At 45.0% G+C, this 18,212-nt stretch overlaps 1 protein-coding gene across 1 annotated transcript in view; it reads left to right on the top strand.

Moving 5' to 3' along the window:
• Positions 1 to 13,314, top strand: part of RRAGD (Ras related GTP binding D) — a 54,407-nt gene extending 41,093 nt beyond the window's left edge. Inside the window, exons 6-7 of the mRNA XM_056125051.1 lie at positions 2,922 to 3,070; positions 12,979 to 13,314. Of these exons, the coding sequence (XP_055981026.1) occupies positions 2,922 to 3,070; positions 12,979 to 13,130 (301 nt within the window). The 3' untranslated portion in view covers positions 13,131 to 13,314. The remainder of the gene's footprint in view (positions 1 to 2,921; positions 3,071 to 12,978) is intronic.
• Positions 13,315 to 18,212: the final 4,898 nt, after the last annotated feature.

The raw sequence follows: 18,212 nt of genomic DNA, 5'->3' as shown, positions 1-18,212 counted from the left end.
CACATTTGTGGTCAATAGTTCATACATACAGAAAGTAACATGAAAAATGTCAGTGTATGCCCAGGAGATGAGTGATAGTCAAAAGCTGGAGCACATGCTGTGTATGGGGGAGCCCCAGCTTCTGTCCAATGACCACAGTCCACAGTCTCCTGAGTACATTGCTGGGAGTTGCCCCCCAACCAACCCACACACACACGGGCAGTGCTGCGTATGTTCCCCCCTTAACATGTGTATTACAGTTTCAGATGAAGGGAAAAGGTAGAGAAGTAGGCCTCTGCCTATATGAGGAGAGGAATCACAGTTAAGTCTATCACTGTCTGTAGAGGGTCCAATTTGAATCATTGAGGTCAGGGTTAAATGACAGCAGGTAGCATGCATGTGCATTTTATATGTTGTCAGCACTGTGCTGAGTGCTGTGTATGCATTGTTTCATTGCATTGGGAAACTCGGAAGCAATTGCTGTGAAAATACGAGTGAAGAAATGATGCCTCAACGAAGTTGTTCAGCTTGCCCCAGTTCACACAGTAAGAGAGCTGGGATTCAAACCCAAACCCTGTGACTGCAGGCCATGCACCTCTTTCTCAGCAGACCAACATAATCATTTAGCATCCTATTTTGAAAGCATTTCAAACCTGTAGAATCTATGTAAGAAGGTAATTGAATTTCCATATACCCTTCCACTGGAATTCATTGATTCTTTCAAGAATAATCAATGTGCTGTATCTGCTCTCTTTTTAACCCATATGACATGCTTTTCTGACCCTAGCTATTTGAGCATCTGTGTCTGATGAACACTCTCTCTCTCTCTCTCTCTCTCTCTCTCTCTCTCTCCCTCCCTCTCCCTCTCTCCCTGTGGTGGTTGGGCTATACCCCGTGGCTGCTCAGGACTTATTCCCAGCTTTATGCTCAATGTTCACTACTGGTGGGACTTGGGGGATCATATGGAGTGCTGAGAATCAAACCTGGGTTGAACATGTGCTGTGCTCAGGTCCACAAGAAATTCTCTTAGAGGATCACGGTTTTATTCCAAGTGACCATCTTCACCTGCTATGCTTGCTCTCCAAGTATCTAGTGGATATTTAGATCTTGTGGTTCCAGCACTTTTTTTTCCGTTTCACACTCTCTTTAATATATGAGTTCATCCTGGATCCAGATGAACCCTTTATATATAAGATCCATATCCAGATGAACTTTTGATCCAGATGAACTCTTAATGTGTATCATCCTGATCCAGATATATGTCTTAATCTTTTTTTTTTTTTTGCTTTTTGGGTGACACCCAGCAATGCACAGGGATTATTCCTGGTTCATGCACTCAGGAATTACCCATGGCAGTGGTCAGGGTATCATATGGGATGCTGGGAATTGAACCTGGGCCAACCACATGCAAAACAACCTCCCTACCTGCTGTGCTATCACTCCAGCCCCCACATATCTTAATTGAATACATTATGAGTTCATTCCTGATCCAGAACGTGGCCCAGCATTTGACCGTCACGTCTCTTCAGCCACCTTTTATTTGGAATGTTCTTCAGCTCTCATAGTTTCCTCAGACAGTGGAAAAGCAGGAAACCTCACAGGCCATGGAGGGAAGGAACGCAGCTCTCTCTCCCTCACCTGTGATTTTTTTTAATATTTATTTATTGAATCACTGTGGGAAAAGTTACAAAGCTTTCAGGTTTAAGTCTCGGTCATGCAATGATCAAACACATTTTCCTTCACCATACTTCTTTTTCACCACCAAGAACCTCAGTATACCCCCCTCCCACCCCTCCCAATGCCTGTGAGGCAGATGAATTCTACTTAACACTCTATCTACTTTGATTACATTCATTATTTCGACAAAAGATGCACCATTATTGTTTAGAGTTTACACCCAACAATCAGAACTGCTAAAAAGGCATTGTGAAATAATTTGTTTTCTACAGTTAGTTATGAGAACCATATGATGTCATGCAGCCACAATAGTGACCGTGCGATTTAGGATTTCTGATATTTTACTTAGTAAGCCTGGAGGTATTTCTGCCAACAGCCAGATAACTACGAGATTGGTTTCTGTGGCTCTGGGACCATGGCCATGCCTGAGAGCCGCTCGTGGGGGGCAACTCGTGACCTCGGTAGGGTGTGAAGGATGAGCCGGGAACGCCCCCCTTCCCATGAGGTTTCAGTTGCCCCGTCACCACTGGCTCATACCTGGCTTTCCAAAAAGCTCTGAGGAGGCCAGTATCTTGTTGTCCAGGGGGAAAAAGTCGGAAGGGAATGACACCCCTTTCCTCCCGGTTGGGCATGGTACCATGGATTAACGCATAGTCCATTCACTTTTCTGCCGCAAAATGTCGGGCTCTGCATTAAGTCCTTGTGCTTCTGGAGCCATGGCCGTGCTGGAGAGCCACTTGTGGGGGGCAACTCGTGACCTCGGTACGGCATGAAGGCACTTTATTTGTTTTTATTTTTTTATGTATTTAGTTTTGCTTTTTGGGTCACACCCAGCCAATGCTCTGGGGTTACTCCTGGCTCTACAATCAGGAATTACTCCTGGCGGTGCTCCGGGGACCATATGGGATGCTGGGATTTGAACCCGGGTTGGCTGCATGCAAGGCAAACACCCTACCCACTGTGCTATTTCTCCAGCCCCTCACTCACCTATGATTTTAGGCAGCAGAACTTACCCATTGCTTCAGAAGCCACTGATTGTGTCCATAGGAAGGTGCCTGTGTTCTGCTGGGTCCAACAGTGTGACTGCATATTTCTGAGCCATTTGGCTGAGAGATACTCAAGGTTTTATCCTTGTCTTAGTGATCCTCACACTTTGTGCTAAAGCTGGTGTGTGTGTGTTTGTAAGTGTGGTGGAGGGGTGTAAGTGTACAATTTCTAGTTCTTTCTCGTGGTCAAATATGTTTTGATTTTCTCTTCCCATTTAGTCTCAAAGAAGATGGAGCTGGCACCCCCTATGACAAGGAATCGACTGCCATTATCAAGCTAAATAATACGACAGTTCTTTATTTGAAGGAGGTGACCAAGTTCCTGGCCCTGGTTTGCTTTGTCCGAGAGGAGAGCTTTGAAAGGAAAGGTACTGGTTCTGGCCTGGCTCAGGGCAGCGTGGCCACTTGAGGGCCTTCTGTGCTTGTCGAATGTGGTGGGGTTGGCAGCTGCGGGCTGAGATCCTGCACATAGGGCCAGGCTTCTGCCAACAGAACCAGCCTCTGCCCTATTTGGGGGCAGGCAGCACTAGCCTCTCCCTGCAGGGTGCCCAGCATGGATACTAGTGATGAGAGGATCTGGGGACTCTGGTACCTGCATCACAGGGAGGAGCAGCCCTCCCCTGTCTGCACCCCTCACCTTAGGCAATACCTCTCTGAGGTGCAGGTGGACTGATGGTGCAGGGGCATGAAAGTATCTGCAGGTGCACTGGGAAGGGGTCAGTGTTTATTGATTGATTAATTGATTGATTGATGGGTCACACCTGGTGATGCCTGGGGATGACTTCTGCCTATGCACTCAGGAATTACTCCTGGATGTGCTGGGGGGGGGGGGGGGACCATATTGAATGCCAGGTGGTTTTTGATTATTTGCTTAGAGGTCCAATGTCCTGGAAACACACAGTGAAACTTGTTTATTTCTGAAAAGGGGGTGGTAGGTTAAATCAAGTTGGGAACCTCTGCTCCAGACAGTCTGAAGGACCCTCCTGAGACTCTAGGAAAGAGGGATGTCAGGCTCATGTGTCATTGAAACTGAGCCATGTTGTTCTGTACCTCTTAACACCTCAGAACACAGGGCCAGTATCATGACCTCATGACCCCAAAGACAGAGAAGGTGTTTGGTAAACATCGTATATCTTTTCGTGATTAAATTTGATTTCAAGGCAAAAACAACCTTATATAAAATCAACCTTGTTCCCCTATCTAAACCCAGAACAGCCTGCTGCCTGATGCATCCAGAGATGCTTACTAGCAGTTCACTAATTTGATGGGTGACAAATCACTGATACGATTTACCAATAAGTGGACAAAATATTTCCAACAAAGTAGCCTGCTTTTCCTCTTGAGCAATACATATTCATGAGAAAAGCACATTTTGCAAGAGAAGAGCACATCCACTTGTGTTCAGCTCTATGCTCAGGGATTACTCTTGGTGGGGATAGGAGGAAGGGGCCAGTGACAGTGTTCAAACTCATGTCAGCTACACCAGCAAGCACCTTACCTGCTATACTGTCTCTGCAGCCCTCGTCCTCTGGTTTGATGAATTTTACCCAGACCCAGAAAATAGAGATGATGATCTGCTAAGACCCCAACACCAGTGATTGACAGAGCAAAGGATTTCCGGGTTTCCCTATATAGAATCAGTTGTGTGTATTGCTGTAAACCATTGTATGTAGATTATACATACATTTTCCTCTTTTTGGAAAAAAATTTTATGTGGTATTGGGAGATAAACCCTCATGCATATGAGGCATATGCTGCTGCTGATTTTCTTGGTTGAAGATATCTCTAGAAGTAGTACTTGGTAATTAATATATATATTGATTTTGGAAGCTAAGGAAAGTAAAAGTAATGTGGGGCTGGAGCGATAGCACAGCAAGTAAGGTGTTTGCTTTGCACACAGCCAATCCGGGTTCGCTTCCCAGCATCCCATATGGTCCCCTGAGCACCGCCAGGAGTAATTCCTGAGTGCATGAGCCAGGACTAACCCCTGTGCATTGCCAGGTGTGACCCAAAATGAAAAAAATAAAAAGTAATGTGAGTTGTATAGCTATAGGGCCTGAGTAATAGTATAATGGGTAGCACACTTTCCTTGCATGCAGCAGACCTGTGTTCAATCCCTGGCACCCTATATGGTCGCCGGAGCAGAGCTGGGTGTGGCCCCCAAACAAACAATTGAGTAGTATAACAACCACTCCCACACCGGCTAGGGTGGCAGCAAGTCCTAAAGCTCAGGTATATTAGAGTCCACCTGGAGAGCTTTTTCTAGTTTGAATTGTTCCCCTTTTTTTTGGTTTGTTTTCGGACCATACCCAACGATTATCAGGTGTTACTCCTGGTTCTGCACTCAGGAATTATTCCTGACAGTGCTTGGGGGACCATATGGGACGCCGGGTTTGAACACTGGTGGGCTGCATGCAAGGCAAATGCCCTCCCTTCCCTTTGTACTATTGCTCTGATCCCTGAACTGATTTTTTCACAGGGGTCACAGCTGACTGCCTAGGGAACCTGGGGCCTCTCCCAGCTGAACTCAGCCTACTGCTACTTGGGGACCATCAAGGCCTTACCTGGTGTCATTTGGGCTACGCTTAGGGGCCTGGTGATGCTGGGAGGGGTGGAGAAAAGCCTGCAGATGGGTAATGGACTTTGGGCAGAGCATGGAACTCAGGGCCTCATGTTTGCTAGGCTTGTCATCTACCACTTGTACTATCTCCCTGAGCTGATTTTCCTTTTTTTGTTGTTGTTGTTGTTTTGTATTTTTGCTTTTTGGGTCCCATCCGGCGATGCTCAGGGGTTACTCCTGGCTCTGCACTCAGGAATCACTCCTGGCCGTGCTGGGGGACCGTATGGAATGCTGGGGATTGAACCCGGGATGACCATGTGCAAGGCAAATGCCCTCCCTGCTGTCCTATCACTCCCCTGAGTTGATTTTCAATTTAATACTCTTATCACAACAAGGGAATTAACTTTGGTATAGTACTAGTAACTGAACCGTAGTCCTTAGTTCAATTTCCCTAGTTTTTTTTTTCCCCTCCAGAAATGCCCATTTTTCCTGGTCTCATTCCAAATGATTTTCCCTTTTCTCCTCCAATCTTTGACAGTTCCTTATTTTTCACAATGGTGTCACTTTTGAGAAGTACTGATCATTCTGTAGAGTGACCCGCGAATTGGGCCCACGGATATTCTCATGTAATTGGAATGAGATTCTGTCTGTGGGTCTGAGTCTACAGAGGTGATGGGGGCCTTTGGCGTCTCAATGTCCAAGGTTTCCCAGTGTCCATGCACCCTTCTTTTTTTTTTAAATTTTTTTATTTCATAAGTCACTTCACAATATTTGACTACATTTAATATTCAAACACCAATCCCACTACCATTACACCTTCCCACCACCAAATTTGGGATGTTTCCATTCCAAGCCCCAATCTTTGTCCCAAGACACAACTGAAATAACACATTTCATATTGTCTGTTTTGAAGAACTGCTGAACATGCTTACAAAAAGTGTTCATATAGAAAACAGTGTGAAGATTGTTCTATTTTGGCAAGAGCCATTAAGACATTCTATCATTCTATAGGATATCACTAACATTGGGTTTTTTTTTATTAAAAAAAATTTTAATAGACATCATGAGGTACAGTTGCAGACTTACACATTTTTGTGCTTGGGTTTCAATTATACAATGATCAAATATCCATCCCTCCACCGGTGCCCATTTCCCACCACCACGGATCCCAGTATACCTCCCACCCCCCACCCCCCCTGCCTCTGTGGCAGGGCATTCCCTTTTGTTCTCTCTCTCTTATTGGGTGTTGTGGTTTGCAAAAGAGGCAATGGATCACTAACATATTGTTAAAGTTGGGGTGATGTGAGCTTTGGTATATATATCTGAAAATATGTATATATGCATATATATATTTCCCTCTATGATTTGTTGCCTACTGTCTGAACCCCATCAAATATGGTGTGGTAATTATGGAAAATGGGTAAGGAGTGTTTTATGATGTGTCCAGGAATATGTTCACTCATATGTGAAGCTCCGCCCGAGCGTGTGGAAAGCGGCCTGGAGCGTGGCGCACGCACCCTTCCTACTGGCGAGGGCAGCCGGGATTTCGTGAAGGCTGTGTTGTCCAGCTCTTTCCACTGGAAAGTTACTCCTTTCTCTTTGCAGTTAATAATTACTCTCAAAGTACGCATGACCTGTTTCTCCTCACACTTTTGCCCGCTAAAATTAGCCTTGATCCATGGTTGTGGAAGTAAGTGTAAACAGGAATTCATTGCGTGCATCTTTGGTAATGGATTATTAATCCACTTGGGTGGCATGAATCCTGAGCGTAGTTAGATTTGATAGTGTTTATTGAGTTAGCTTGAAACCTAGGTATTAGGGTGTCTGTCAGGGCCACATTCAGCAGAGCTTGGCTCCTGTGGGTCGGTGATGCTGGGCCTTCCTGGGGCTAGACAAGCAGGGGACTGCGGAGGGGATGTGGTGCTGGAGGTCACCTCAAGGCCTCCGTCCTTGCTGGGCATTTGCCCTGTCACATGAACTATCTCCGTGGCCCCTCTTAGTTTAACGTAATCTCTCAGAGATATAAATAAATAGGAGATTTGAACCATCTCTCCAGCCCAGGCAGGCATTATTAAAATTCTGTGTGAAATTTTTTTGGGAGTGGTGGGGGCTCTTGGGCTACACAGTGCTTGGGGGGATCATGTGGTGGCAGGAAATGCTTGCCTTGGAGGGTTGGCCGCATGCAAGGCAATTGCCTTACCCCTGTGTTAACTCTCTGGCCCAAAACATGTGTATCTTTGTGTGACCAACCTCTCCATTTGCTCAGGACAGAGACCTTCTTCATGGGGAAACTGGGGAAATCCCAAGCAAACCATCTGAATGGGTCACCCTCATGATACCAGGGGTGGAGAAGGTGCAAGCTTTCTGTCCCTTTGGGAAGGGAGGTGGATAAAGCGAACACTTGGGTGTTCTCCAGTACTGTAGCATTCCTAGGAAAAGGACTGTGTATGGGGAGAGATGTGCACGCTATTTGTTTTTTTTATTAATTCTCTGGAAGGTTTTACTGCACTACTCATATCAAGAGCCACTGAATGGGGAACCCGAATGATAGTACAGGGGATAGGGCACCTGCTTGCACCCAGCCAAGCCAGGTTCTACCCCCGGCACCCCACATGGTCTCCCAAGATCACCAGAAATGATCCCTGAGAGCAGAGTCAGGAGTAAGCCCTCATGTAGTCAGATGGACCCCCTCTCCCCGCCCCCCCGGCAATAAAGAGCTACTGAACACACTAAATAGAGGAGGAGGTAGGGTAGCTCCTGGCTGTGTGGGTTGAGTTATGGGTTTACTTGGTTCATGATATTTTATACTTTCAACTACCTCCCATAAAAGGGTCGAAACCAATAGAAATATTTTGTCTGACTACTTTCTTTAAAAATCTCTATTCTGTGTTTGGGGATTTATTTGGTTTGTGTGTGTTTATGGGTCACACTTGGGGTCTTTGGGAGCTGCTTCCAGCTCAGTGCACAGGGTCCCTCCTCCTGGTGCCCAGGGGACCATGGGGTGTCAGTGATCAAACCGAGGGCTCTTGCATGCAAAGCCTGCCCTCTGGCCTATTGAGCTTCCCTCCTCCTCGCCTGTGAATTTTAACACTTCAAATGTAGCAAGATCATGGTCATCTCTAGCAACAGGCCAGAGTGAATAAGTTAAAGATGGTCGAGAACTGTTGCCAAGAATAGTTTGTCTCTGAAATTCCCCCTCCCCAACCCCGCCATGGGCTGGAGCGATAGCACAGCAGGTAGGGCGTTTGCCTTGCCAACCCAGGTTCGATTCCTCCATCCTTCTCGGAGAACCCGGCAAGCTACCGAGAGTATCCCGCCCGCACGACAGAGCCTGGCAAGAAACCCGTGGTGTATTCAGTATGCCAAAAACAGTAACAAGTCTCACAATGGAGACATTACTGGTGCCCGGTCGAGCAAATTGATGACCAATGGGAGGACAGTGCTACAGTGCAGAAATTCCCCAAGTTGTACCTTGTATCATTTTGAGCCCCAATTCTTTTTCAACGCTTTTCCTGGGCAGTGTATCACACATACGACAGGCAAAGAACTATCATCCCTTTCTCTTCTCCTTGCTTTTATTTATATTTCTTTCCCTAAAAGTGCCTCATTGGTGTTTTCTTGATAAGATGATCTCCTGTGGAAGATATCTGGCTTAGAGGACTGAAGTGCATGCTTTTCAAGTGGGAGCCCCGTGTCACATTCTGGACACTGTATGCTCCACTAAGCACTGTGTTATGAGTGCCACAGGGTGTGGCCCCCAAAGCATACGACGGCCAGAGACATAATAGCACAGTGGGTGAAATACAGGTGTTTGCCTTGCATATGGCTGACCCATGTTTGATCCCAGGAACTTTATATGGTTCCCCCAGCTACTCCAGGTGTGATTCCTGTGCACAGAAGCAGGGGTAAGCCCTGAACATACCCACATGTGGTCCCCAAACAGAAAGAGAGAGAGCAGGGGAGTGGGAGGAACTAGGAGGGTAGAGTTAGTCTTCTGATTGGTCATCAAGTTTCCCTGCACCTGAGTTCATATCAATGCAGAAGCTGCAGAGGGCGCCATGAGGGGTTCCTGCTCCTGGAAACGGAGTGGGGGGCAGGGGGGGGCGTTCTTCCCCTTGGGTATGCAAGAGACTGCTTTGAGGAATCTCATCCTTGGCTGGAATCCCAGCTCTCCTTTGTTTTTGTTTGGGTGTCTGGACACATCATGGATTGATAGGAGTAATTACTGGGCTAATTTTATTAAGTTTAGTAAGTTTTGTTTGTTTGTTTGTTTTAAGGCTATACCCGGCAATGCTCAGGAAATACTTCCGACTCTACACTCAGGGATCACTTCTGAGGAGGCTCAGGGGACCACGTGGGTTTCTGTTGATTGAACCCGTATGGGCCACACATGCAAGGGAACCACCCTAGCCACTGTACCACCCTGGCTACTCCAGGCACAAGTTTAATAAGCTTAAAGATAGCAAATAAGCACAGTGGGTAGGGTGTTTGCCTTGCACATGGCCAACCCGGGTTCAATTCCCAGCATCCCATATGGTCCCCCGAGCACTGCCAGGAGTAATTCCTGAGTGCAGAGCCAGGAGGAACCCCTGTGCATCACCAGGTGTGACCCAAAAAAGCTAAATAAATAAATAAATAAATAATAAAACCTAGGGGGAGTGGGGAAGAATAGCAAATAAGGACTGGAGCCGTCATACAGCGGGTAGGGCATTTGCCTTGCAGGTGGCCAACCTAGGTTCAGGCCATGACATCCCATATGGTTTTCAGAGCACCGCCAGGAGTAATTCCTTAGTGTAAAACCCTGAGGATTTACCCCTGAGCGTTGGCAGATGTGGCCCAAAAAAGCAAATAAATAAATAAATAAAAATAAAACTAGTAAATAGAACCACCTACCTTATCCTAACTGGCATAATTAATGAATGATAGTGATGAAAATGTATAATAGTTGGATTGACTTGACTTAACTTGATCACTTGACTTCCCATTGATCATCGATTTGCTCGAGCAGGCGCTGGTAATGTCTCCATTAGTCCCTGTCACATGCTAGTGTAGCCCAATGGCGTCTGTTCATTCTAGGAACACAAAGAGCCTCAAATCAATCGTTCAGGGTCTTGACGAAGAAATCTGACCATCTGGTAGGTGGGTGGCCACGCGATCTTTCGACGTCCCATGGAATCCAGTCGGTAACGGCTCTAGTTCAGCAGTTGTCTCCAAATCTCATTAGGTGTCCAGCCCATCTGATTTTCGATGCCTTGGCAAATGAGACAGCATCCCTTGGCAAACAAGTGACAGTCGACGGAGGTCGGAACTCCGGATTCTTTCTCTCATTTGAGTAAAACGTGATACTCCAACCATAGTTTTTTCAATTCCTCTTTGGGAGACCCGAAAAGTGTTCTCATCCTGTTTTTGTAGGGCCCAGGTTTCTGAGGCGTATGTTAATGCAGGAAGAACAGTGGAATGGAAGAGATGTGCCGGGAGCCGGAGGTTCCTTTTCCTCTTAGCTATTTCTTCGACACTCTTGAAGGTGTTCCAAGCCTCTCTCTTCCTCCTGCGCAACTCGGGTGCCAGGTCATTTGTCATGTTGACTTCTCAACCTAGGTACACATAGCTGTTGCATTCGGAGATGGTCATTCCGTTGAGAGCAAATGGAGCGTCAGGAACGAGGCTGTTTGTCATAAACATTGTCTTCGTGAGATTCAGCTGTAGTCCAACCTTTCCACACTCACGGCCAAAGTTGACCAGCATTTGTGCTGCTTGGCTAATGTTTGGTGTTATTAGGATAATGTCATCAGTGAGCGGAGGTTGTGCAGTTGCTGACCGTCTATCTTCACTCCCATTCCTTCCCATTCCAGTCATCGCATGACATTCTCAAGGGTAGCATTGAAGAGTTTCGGTGAAAAGGTATCACCCTGCCGAACCCCTCTTTTGACATCGATGATCACTTCGATGGATTATATTTGGATTATAGTTGGATTATATTTTCTCCTTTTTTTTAAATATATTTTCTCCTTTTTGTTTTGTTTTACTACTGGTTTCTGAAAATGCAAGTTGATTCTTTCCTACTATTTTAAAATTTTATGTTTATTGAATTAACATTGGTATCCAAGAATGTAAGTGTTTATACGTTATAGTTGCCACATCACGCCCATGATGAAGATAAAACGTCACAGAGTCTATTGGACAACTGGGACCGAACTCCCATTACTTTGATAATATTATACCCATGGTCATCCTTTTTATGGATACCCTTGCTTCAGTTATTTTTGTAGCACCTGTGAAAGACGTAGTCAGGTTTTTGTTATTATTTTGCTGTCCTATTTCACTTATTAAGCTATCCTCCAGTTCCATCTATATTGTAGCAAAAGGCAATATTTAATCTCAATAGAGTTCTTTCCTACTATTTCTCCATTAAAACTTAACACCAAGGGACTGGAGAGACAACACAACCATTGAAGAGGTTGCCTTGCATGCCACTGGCTCTCAATCCTAGCACGGCTTGTGCGTGGTGCCCTGAGGACAGAGTGAGTAGTCAGTCCCCAAGTGCCACTGGAGGTGGCCCAACCCCCTAAGCCTACCAAAAATAAAACACTCAACGCTGAAAGAATGAGGGAGTTGCTGGTGGAATTGCTGCGGTGACTGTTACACCTTTAAAACCAGGGACGTTGTTTCTCGCCTGGCCATGCTCGCCTTTGGAGCACTGGCCTAAACAGTATTAGAAATTCAGTGAGTACCGACAGTACAGCAAAGCCTGGCAAGCTCCCCGTGACGTATTCGATGTGCCAAAAACAGGAACAACAAGTCTCACAATTTGTTGTGAGACATTACTGGTGCCCACTCCAGCAGATCAATGAACAACGGGAGGACAGTGCTACAGTGCTACTGACAAATTGATTTTGAGATCTCAGTCACACTGCAAGTCAAGGTCTGCCTTCACTCATTCAAGACTGTCTTTTAAATGATGCCATTTAATGAAAATAATAACAAAATTTTTTTTCTTTCTGGGGGTAGGGGAACACACCTGGTGGTATTCAAGAGTTTGCTCCTGGCTCTGTGCTCAGGAAACACTCTTGGCAGTCATAAGAATTCACTCATGGGGACCACCACATGTGGTGCTGGGGATCAAACCAGGGTTAGCCTCATGCAGGACAAACACTGGAAGCCCTGCACTCTCTCTCTGGCTTTTTGGGTCACACCTGGCGATGCACAAGGGTTACTCCTGGCTCGTGCACTCAGAAATTACTCCTGGCGGTGCTCGGGGGACCATATGGGATGCTGGGAATTGAGTTGGCCGCATGCAAGGCGAACGCCCTACCCGCTGTGGTATCGCTCTAGCCCCAAGAAATCTTTCGTACTTTTTTTTTTTTATCTAAAAGGGGAAACAGTCTAGTTTGTTCTCCAAATCTTTTGGACCATAGATTGCTTTGAAGTTGTGTTCTGGGGACTGAACACAGGGGTTAAGGCATTTGCTGGTTATGCTGCTGCCCTGACACCCCACACCTGCACAGAGCCACGAAAAGCCGCTGAGCACCATTGGCTGTAGCCCCACCTGCTGGAAAGAAAATGTGTTATGTATTTCAGAACCTTTCCTAAGGAAGGAGGGAGGGAAATGGGTCCTTTGGCTTGGGCCGCTCCTCTTCTGCCCCCTACTGGCCAGTCCTGACATGCACAACATGGGAAGGTGACATTCTAAATTCTTTTATTTCCTTCTACCTCCAGGGCTAATAGACTACAATTTCCATTGCTTTCGGAAGGCCATCCATGAAGTGTTTGAGGTGAGAATGAAAGTGGTGAAATCTCGGAAGGTTCAGAATCGGCTTCAGAAGAAAAAAGGAGCCACCCCCAATGGGACCCCACGGGTGCTGCTGTAAGTGAGATCCAGGAGCACCAGTGGGGATCAGACCTGCCACGGCCACAATGCTTGGGGACACAGTCAGAAGAGCACCAACCCCGGAGCCTGGGACATGTGACCCGGATATATTGTTTAAAAAAAAATCCCTATAGCCCTCTTGATCTTCCCCTTTTTTCAATAAAGTCAGCACTTTGAAGCAAAAACTTGTATACTCACAGTCACGTGAAATCCCCTGTAATTTCATGACACAAATGTAAACTTTTATGGTCTCTGGTCAGAAACATCCTGTGTACAAATGCCAGGAACTGTATGTATTTTGCACTTTCTCATGGTGGTGGTGTTTTTTTTTTCTCATTGAACTGAACTTTGATAAAAAGAATTTTTCTAAGGTTTTTTCTGTACTCAGTGTCAAAGCCAGGCATAGAATAGTCCATATAGCTGTGGCCAATAGAAGCTCATCAAAGAATGATGCATGGGCAGTGGCTTTTTATAAATTTGGAGATCTTTGTTATCACTTGTTGAGAAAACACATTTTTCAATGGAGCTAGAAAAGATTGGAGGTTAAAACTCCAGGAGCAATAAGAACTTTCCCGTTTATAATTGGTATAAAGGGAGTTTTGTAGAGCAACGTTAGTACTGAACTTACCTAAAAGTTTCTATAGCCACCACTGTGCTTCCCTGCTTGACAGTTTTACAAAGCTTTTTACCTCAATGCACACCTATGATCATTAAAACAGACTCATCACTTCTTGATGCACTGCTATTCTTTCAAACCTTTGGGACCAGATTTCCGAAATAGTGCCGATCACTGGAGAGAAATCAGAATATTGCCGAGGGCTGGGGATATAGCCCAGTGGTAGAGCACCTGCCTTCATGTGTGATGAAGCCCTGGGTTGAATCACCAGCACCACGAAAAAGTGAGAAGTCGCTGAACTGAAGGGTTTCGGGAATGTGATTTTGAATGGAAGGGTTTCTAAATGTGATTTTGGCCCTGGGTGGCAAAATCACATTTAGAGGCCATGTGGTATCCTAAGTATAGCGGATTGGCAACTGCAGATACACACACACACACACACACACACACACAGTACACACATGTACACACACATCTATATGCATACATGTAATATCTGATCTTATATGTTTGGCTCCTGTGAAATAGGGCTGTTTGTTGTATAACATTTAAAGTGTGCTTTTTGGACCAGCTGTTTTTGCTCCACAGGAAATGTCTCAGGGCTCCATCACAGAGCATAATTTCTTTGGCTGTGACAGTGTGTCCTGGAACCTCTCTCTGGTCCTCCCTTAGGAACTGGGCCAGAGCAGTTTACCCAAAGCAGGCCCTGCCCAGCTCAGCAGTCACCTGAGCTTTTTCCTAATGGTCGGACAAAGCTTGGAGTTGGTGTGAGCGAGTGATGATATCTGAAAATCCTCCTCGAGTTTAGGTGATCAGGAAGTTAAAACACAGATAAATTAATCCCCACCAAGCCATTCCACATAGATGGTTATATGTTCATCCTGAGGGCATACCTGCAGGTACTAGGGGAAAAAATTGTGTAAAGCCTGGATGGGACATTAAAGCAAATGTATCAAGTTCCTAAAGCAACTTGTCCCTGAAACTGCCCCCCTTTTAACTGGGGCTCCCTTCCAGCCTCTCCCCTCTTCTCCTAAGTCCTGCCCCTGTAAGATGGGAAGGACAGTTTAAAACAGTAGTTGACTGAGTTTCCCAGGACTATATTTGGGGTTGGGGAGGGAATCTAAAACTTACCCTATCTACCTTCCTCATGATTATTACTCATTCTCTAGGAGGAAGGAACAGGGTTTTCAATCTTTGTCTTCACTTTTAGACATTGGGCCTTTGCAATAAGCCTGGTACACGTGGGTTATTCTTACAAATCTAATTCTTTTTTTTTTTTACACAACATAGAATAAACAGAAAGAATTGCTTTTCTAATGCAGTTTTATCCTCAAAGTAGAGACTTGCCTATCTTGGTATATCATATTACTCAGTATCTATATAAATGTAAACAAGCAGTACTTCCATTTTTAAGCTGAGTATATGATGGGGTTTTATTATTTTCTACGTGCCTTAAATGAAATGCCTATTACTTCAGGAGCAGATGATTCTTTGGGGGAAAGGCAGAACTAATCAATCATATGATGTAGGACCCAAGTTCATGCTGTGGGTACATACAGCATTATTACTGATGTGTAGATTGGGGCCCCTCAGACCTAAAATCATGGCCCTGACCTCTTAGTAAAAGAGAGAGGTAGGAGAAGAAAGGGTGGGGGAAGGGGCTGGAGCAATAGCATAGTGGGTAGGGCGTTTGTCTTGCATGCGACCAACCCAAGTTCGATTCCTAGCATCCCATATGGTTCCCTGAGCACCGCCAGGAGTAATTCCTGAGTGCATGAGCCAGAAATGCACAGGGGTTCCTGTGCATCACTGGGTATGAGCCCCCCCCCCAAAAAAAAAGAGAGGGGTTGGGCTTATGTGTAAGTATTCATTATTGAATAATGAATATTTATACATAAGTTATTGAATACACGCAAGTATTCTTATTTTGCTCTGGGAATCAGAAAGTCTCAAGTCCCTTCGCATTTTCTCTTTAATAGAGAACTAAGATGATTGCAAAGTGTATACCACATTTGGGTCTCAGATCTAAGGCCCTGAGGTGTGGTTAGGGAAGACATTCAGTTTTAAAGGGTAATAATGACCTAGAGATTTCTGGAATAATTTGAACTATGTGGTGATAAGGGTCTTCCAAATGCCATCTTAGATTATTTGTAGTCATGTGTTTTAGTGTTGTAGAGCCAAAGTAAGTGTTTTGGTTTGGTTTGACCCAGGGGTGGAAGTGGGGGTTGCTCCCAAGCAGAGCTTAGGGTACCTGGGAGCCACTCAGCAATACTAGGCCCAGCTGTGTGACCTGCTGGATCCTGTGCAGGACTCAGCCAGGCACTGGTGGGGGAGAGGCATGCGGTACTGGGTCTTGAACTCAGGCCCCTGCATCCAGAACACACATTTCCACCTGTGAGCCATATCCCGGCTCAGTAGGCTGTTCATGAAGAAATCACTGTATCACTGTCATCCCGTTGTTCATCCATTTCCTCGAGTAGGCACCAGTAACGTCTCCATTCATCCTAGCCCTGAGATTTTAGCAAGTGCCACATTGGAAGCTCTTTCAGGGTCAGGGGAATGAGACCCATCATATGAAGAAATAGAAATTGAAAAACAGGCTGACATCCGCCAACAGTCTTATTGCCTTGTGAACATACTATATCTTAGACCCTTCAGTAATAAAAGAAGAGAAAAAGACTAAAGACAGCAATATTGTCATATACGGGTTATATGGGAACTTTAGAGCATATTCTAGGAAAATGGCTGAACTGAACTGCCTTGGTTATTAAAGTGTGGTTTGCATTCAACTTATATTGACGATGTAATTTTGATCAAATATTAGAATTATGTTTTACTTAAAATAGTGCATCATTTATAGCGATCATTGAACCGTTGCTGTCACAAATGTTAACTGCCAGTTTAAAGAGATTTCATATGCTTACGGCTTGGTTGAGTTCTCATTTATTTCAAGCATATTCATAAAATTTCTTTGGGAGAAAAAAATGGTCTCTTGTGAGAAGGAAACTTATGATCTTTTGTAAGTGTGAGGTTGTCTATCATACATGCATATCACTGCCTCTTTGGTCACTGAGGTTCCTTTCTTCAAATGAATTTGTCCTGGGACCAGAGAGATGGTAGGGGAGGTGCTTGCCTTGCACACTATGGACCTGGATTTGATTCTCTGGTGCCACATATGGTCCCAAGAGCCCCACCAGGAGTGATCCCTGAGTGCAGAGCCCTGAATACCACCAGGTGTTGCCCAAACCCTGTGTGTTCTGATGGACCATCTTTCATATGATGGAAATAAATTGCTATATTGTAATAGGATTTACCCTTTTAATAGTGATGAATTACTATTAGTATTGCAGTGCTGGAGATTGAATTCAGGGCCTCATACATGCAAGGCAAGTTCCCTCCCACTGATCTACATCCCTGGCCCTCGTTTTATTATTTTTAAACACTCTGCTTCATATTTTTTGATGGGGACATGCCTGTTTGAATTATAGAACTATTATTTAAATAAACTTTAGTAGGATATTAATTCTTGCTGCTTTGATCCTATTCTTAGCCTCTCTGGAAATTTTTCTTTTTTCTGTAAATAAAACAACTTTATTTGGGAAATAAAGGGAAGGAAAGAGAGAGGTAAAGATACATGTTTAAAGGAATCTGGCAATAAATAAATTTGTAGACCGCAGAGAGAAAGAGAGAGAGAGAGAGAGAGAGAGAGAGAGAGAGAGAGAGAGAATATGGCCTTCTCCAGGGTGGAGGGAAAAAGTACACATCCCAAGTTGGGATGTGGGTACATTTTCCAAGAATAGAGAACTGTGCCCTACAGAATAGAGAACTGTGCCCTACAGTAAGAAAGATTCACATCTTAAGCATATATGGGCCAAAGTGGCAAAGCCTGGAAATGCTTTTCTCAAAGTCCATCTGTTGATTCTTACTTGCATGGTAGGATTCCTTTCTCTGATGCCTTGAGAGTCCTCGGAAAAGGTTCTTACATAGAGAATCCTGTTCTGATTGGAAACCCTGATCTGAAATAGTTACTTCAGAGATTTTTCATCAGTGATGTTGGAAATGTGTGTCTGTGAGGAGCTTGAGGGTCACCCGGGCTACACCCTCAGAGTTGGTGGGATGAGGGGGATGTGCAAGTTGAACCATCTGGGGCCTTGTCTGTGCAAGCATGTGATCTACCACTTGGGCTACAACCTTGGCCCCCTGATAGAAAACTTTTTGAAGAGAATTATTTAATAATAATGAATATTGATTATGCCAGCCACTGCTATGAGTGTTTTTATGTAATTCTTCCCCCATCAACCCAAGATATAGTACTATTAGCATTCCTGCTTTGCATATAAGAGAGCTCAGGCCAGAGAAAGATTGACTTGGTCAAGATTTCTTTGGGGTAAGATTCAAGGCCAGAGTTAAGACTCAAGAGTCTCACCTCAGCGGCCTCACCAGGAGTTCCCCCAAATGCCCTCCTTC

This window comes from Sorex fumeus, unplaced genomic scaffold (genome assembly GCF_029834395.1).
Source record: "Sorex fumeus unplaced genomic scaffold, SorFum_2.1 ptg000054l, whole genome shotgun sequence".
NCBI lineage: Eukaryota > Metazoa > Chordata > Mammalia > Eulipotyphla > Soricidae > Sorex > Sorex fumeus.
Note: the sequence above shows the minus strand (reverse complement) of the source record. Positions and strands in the feature narration are given on the sequence as shown.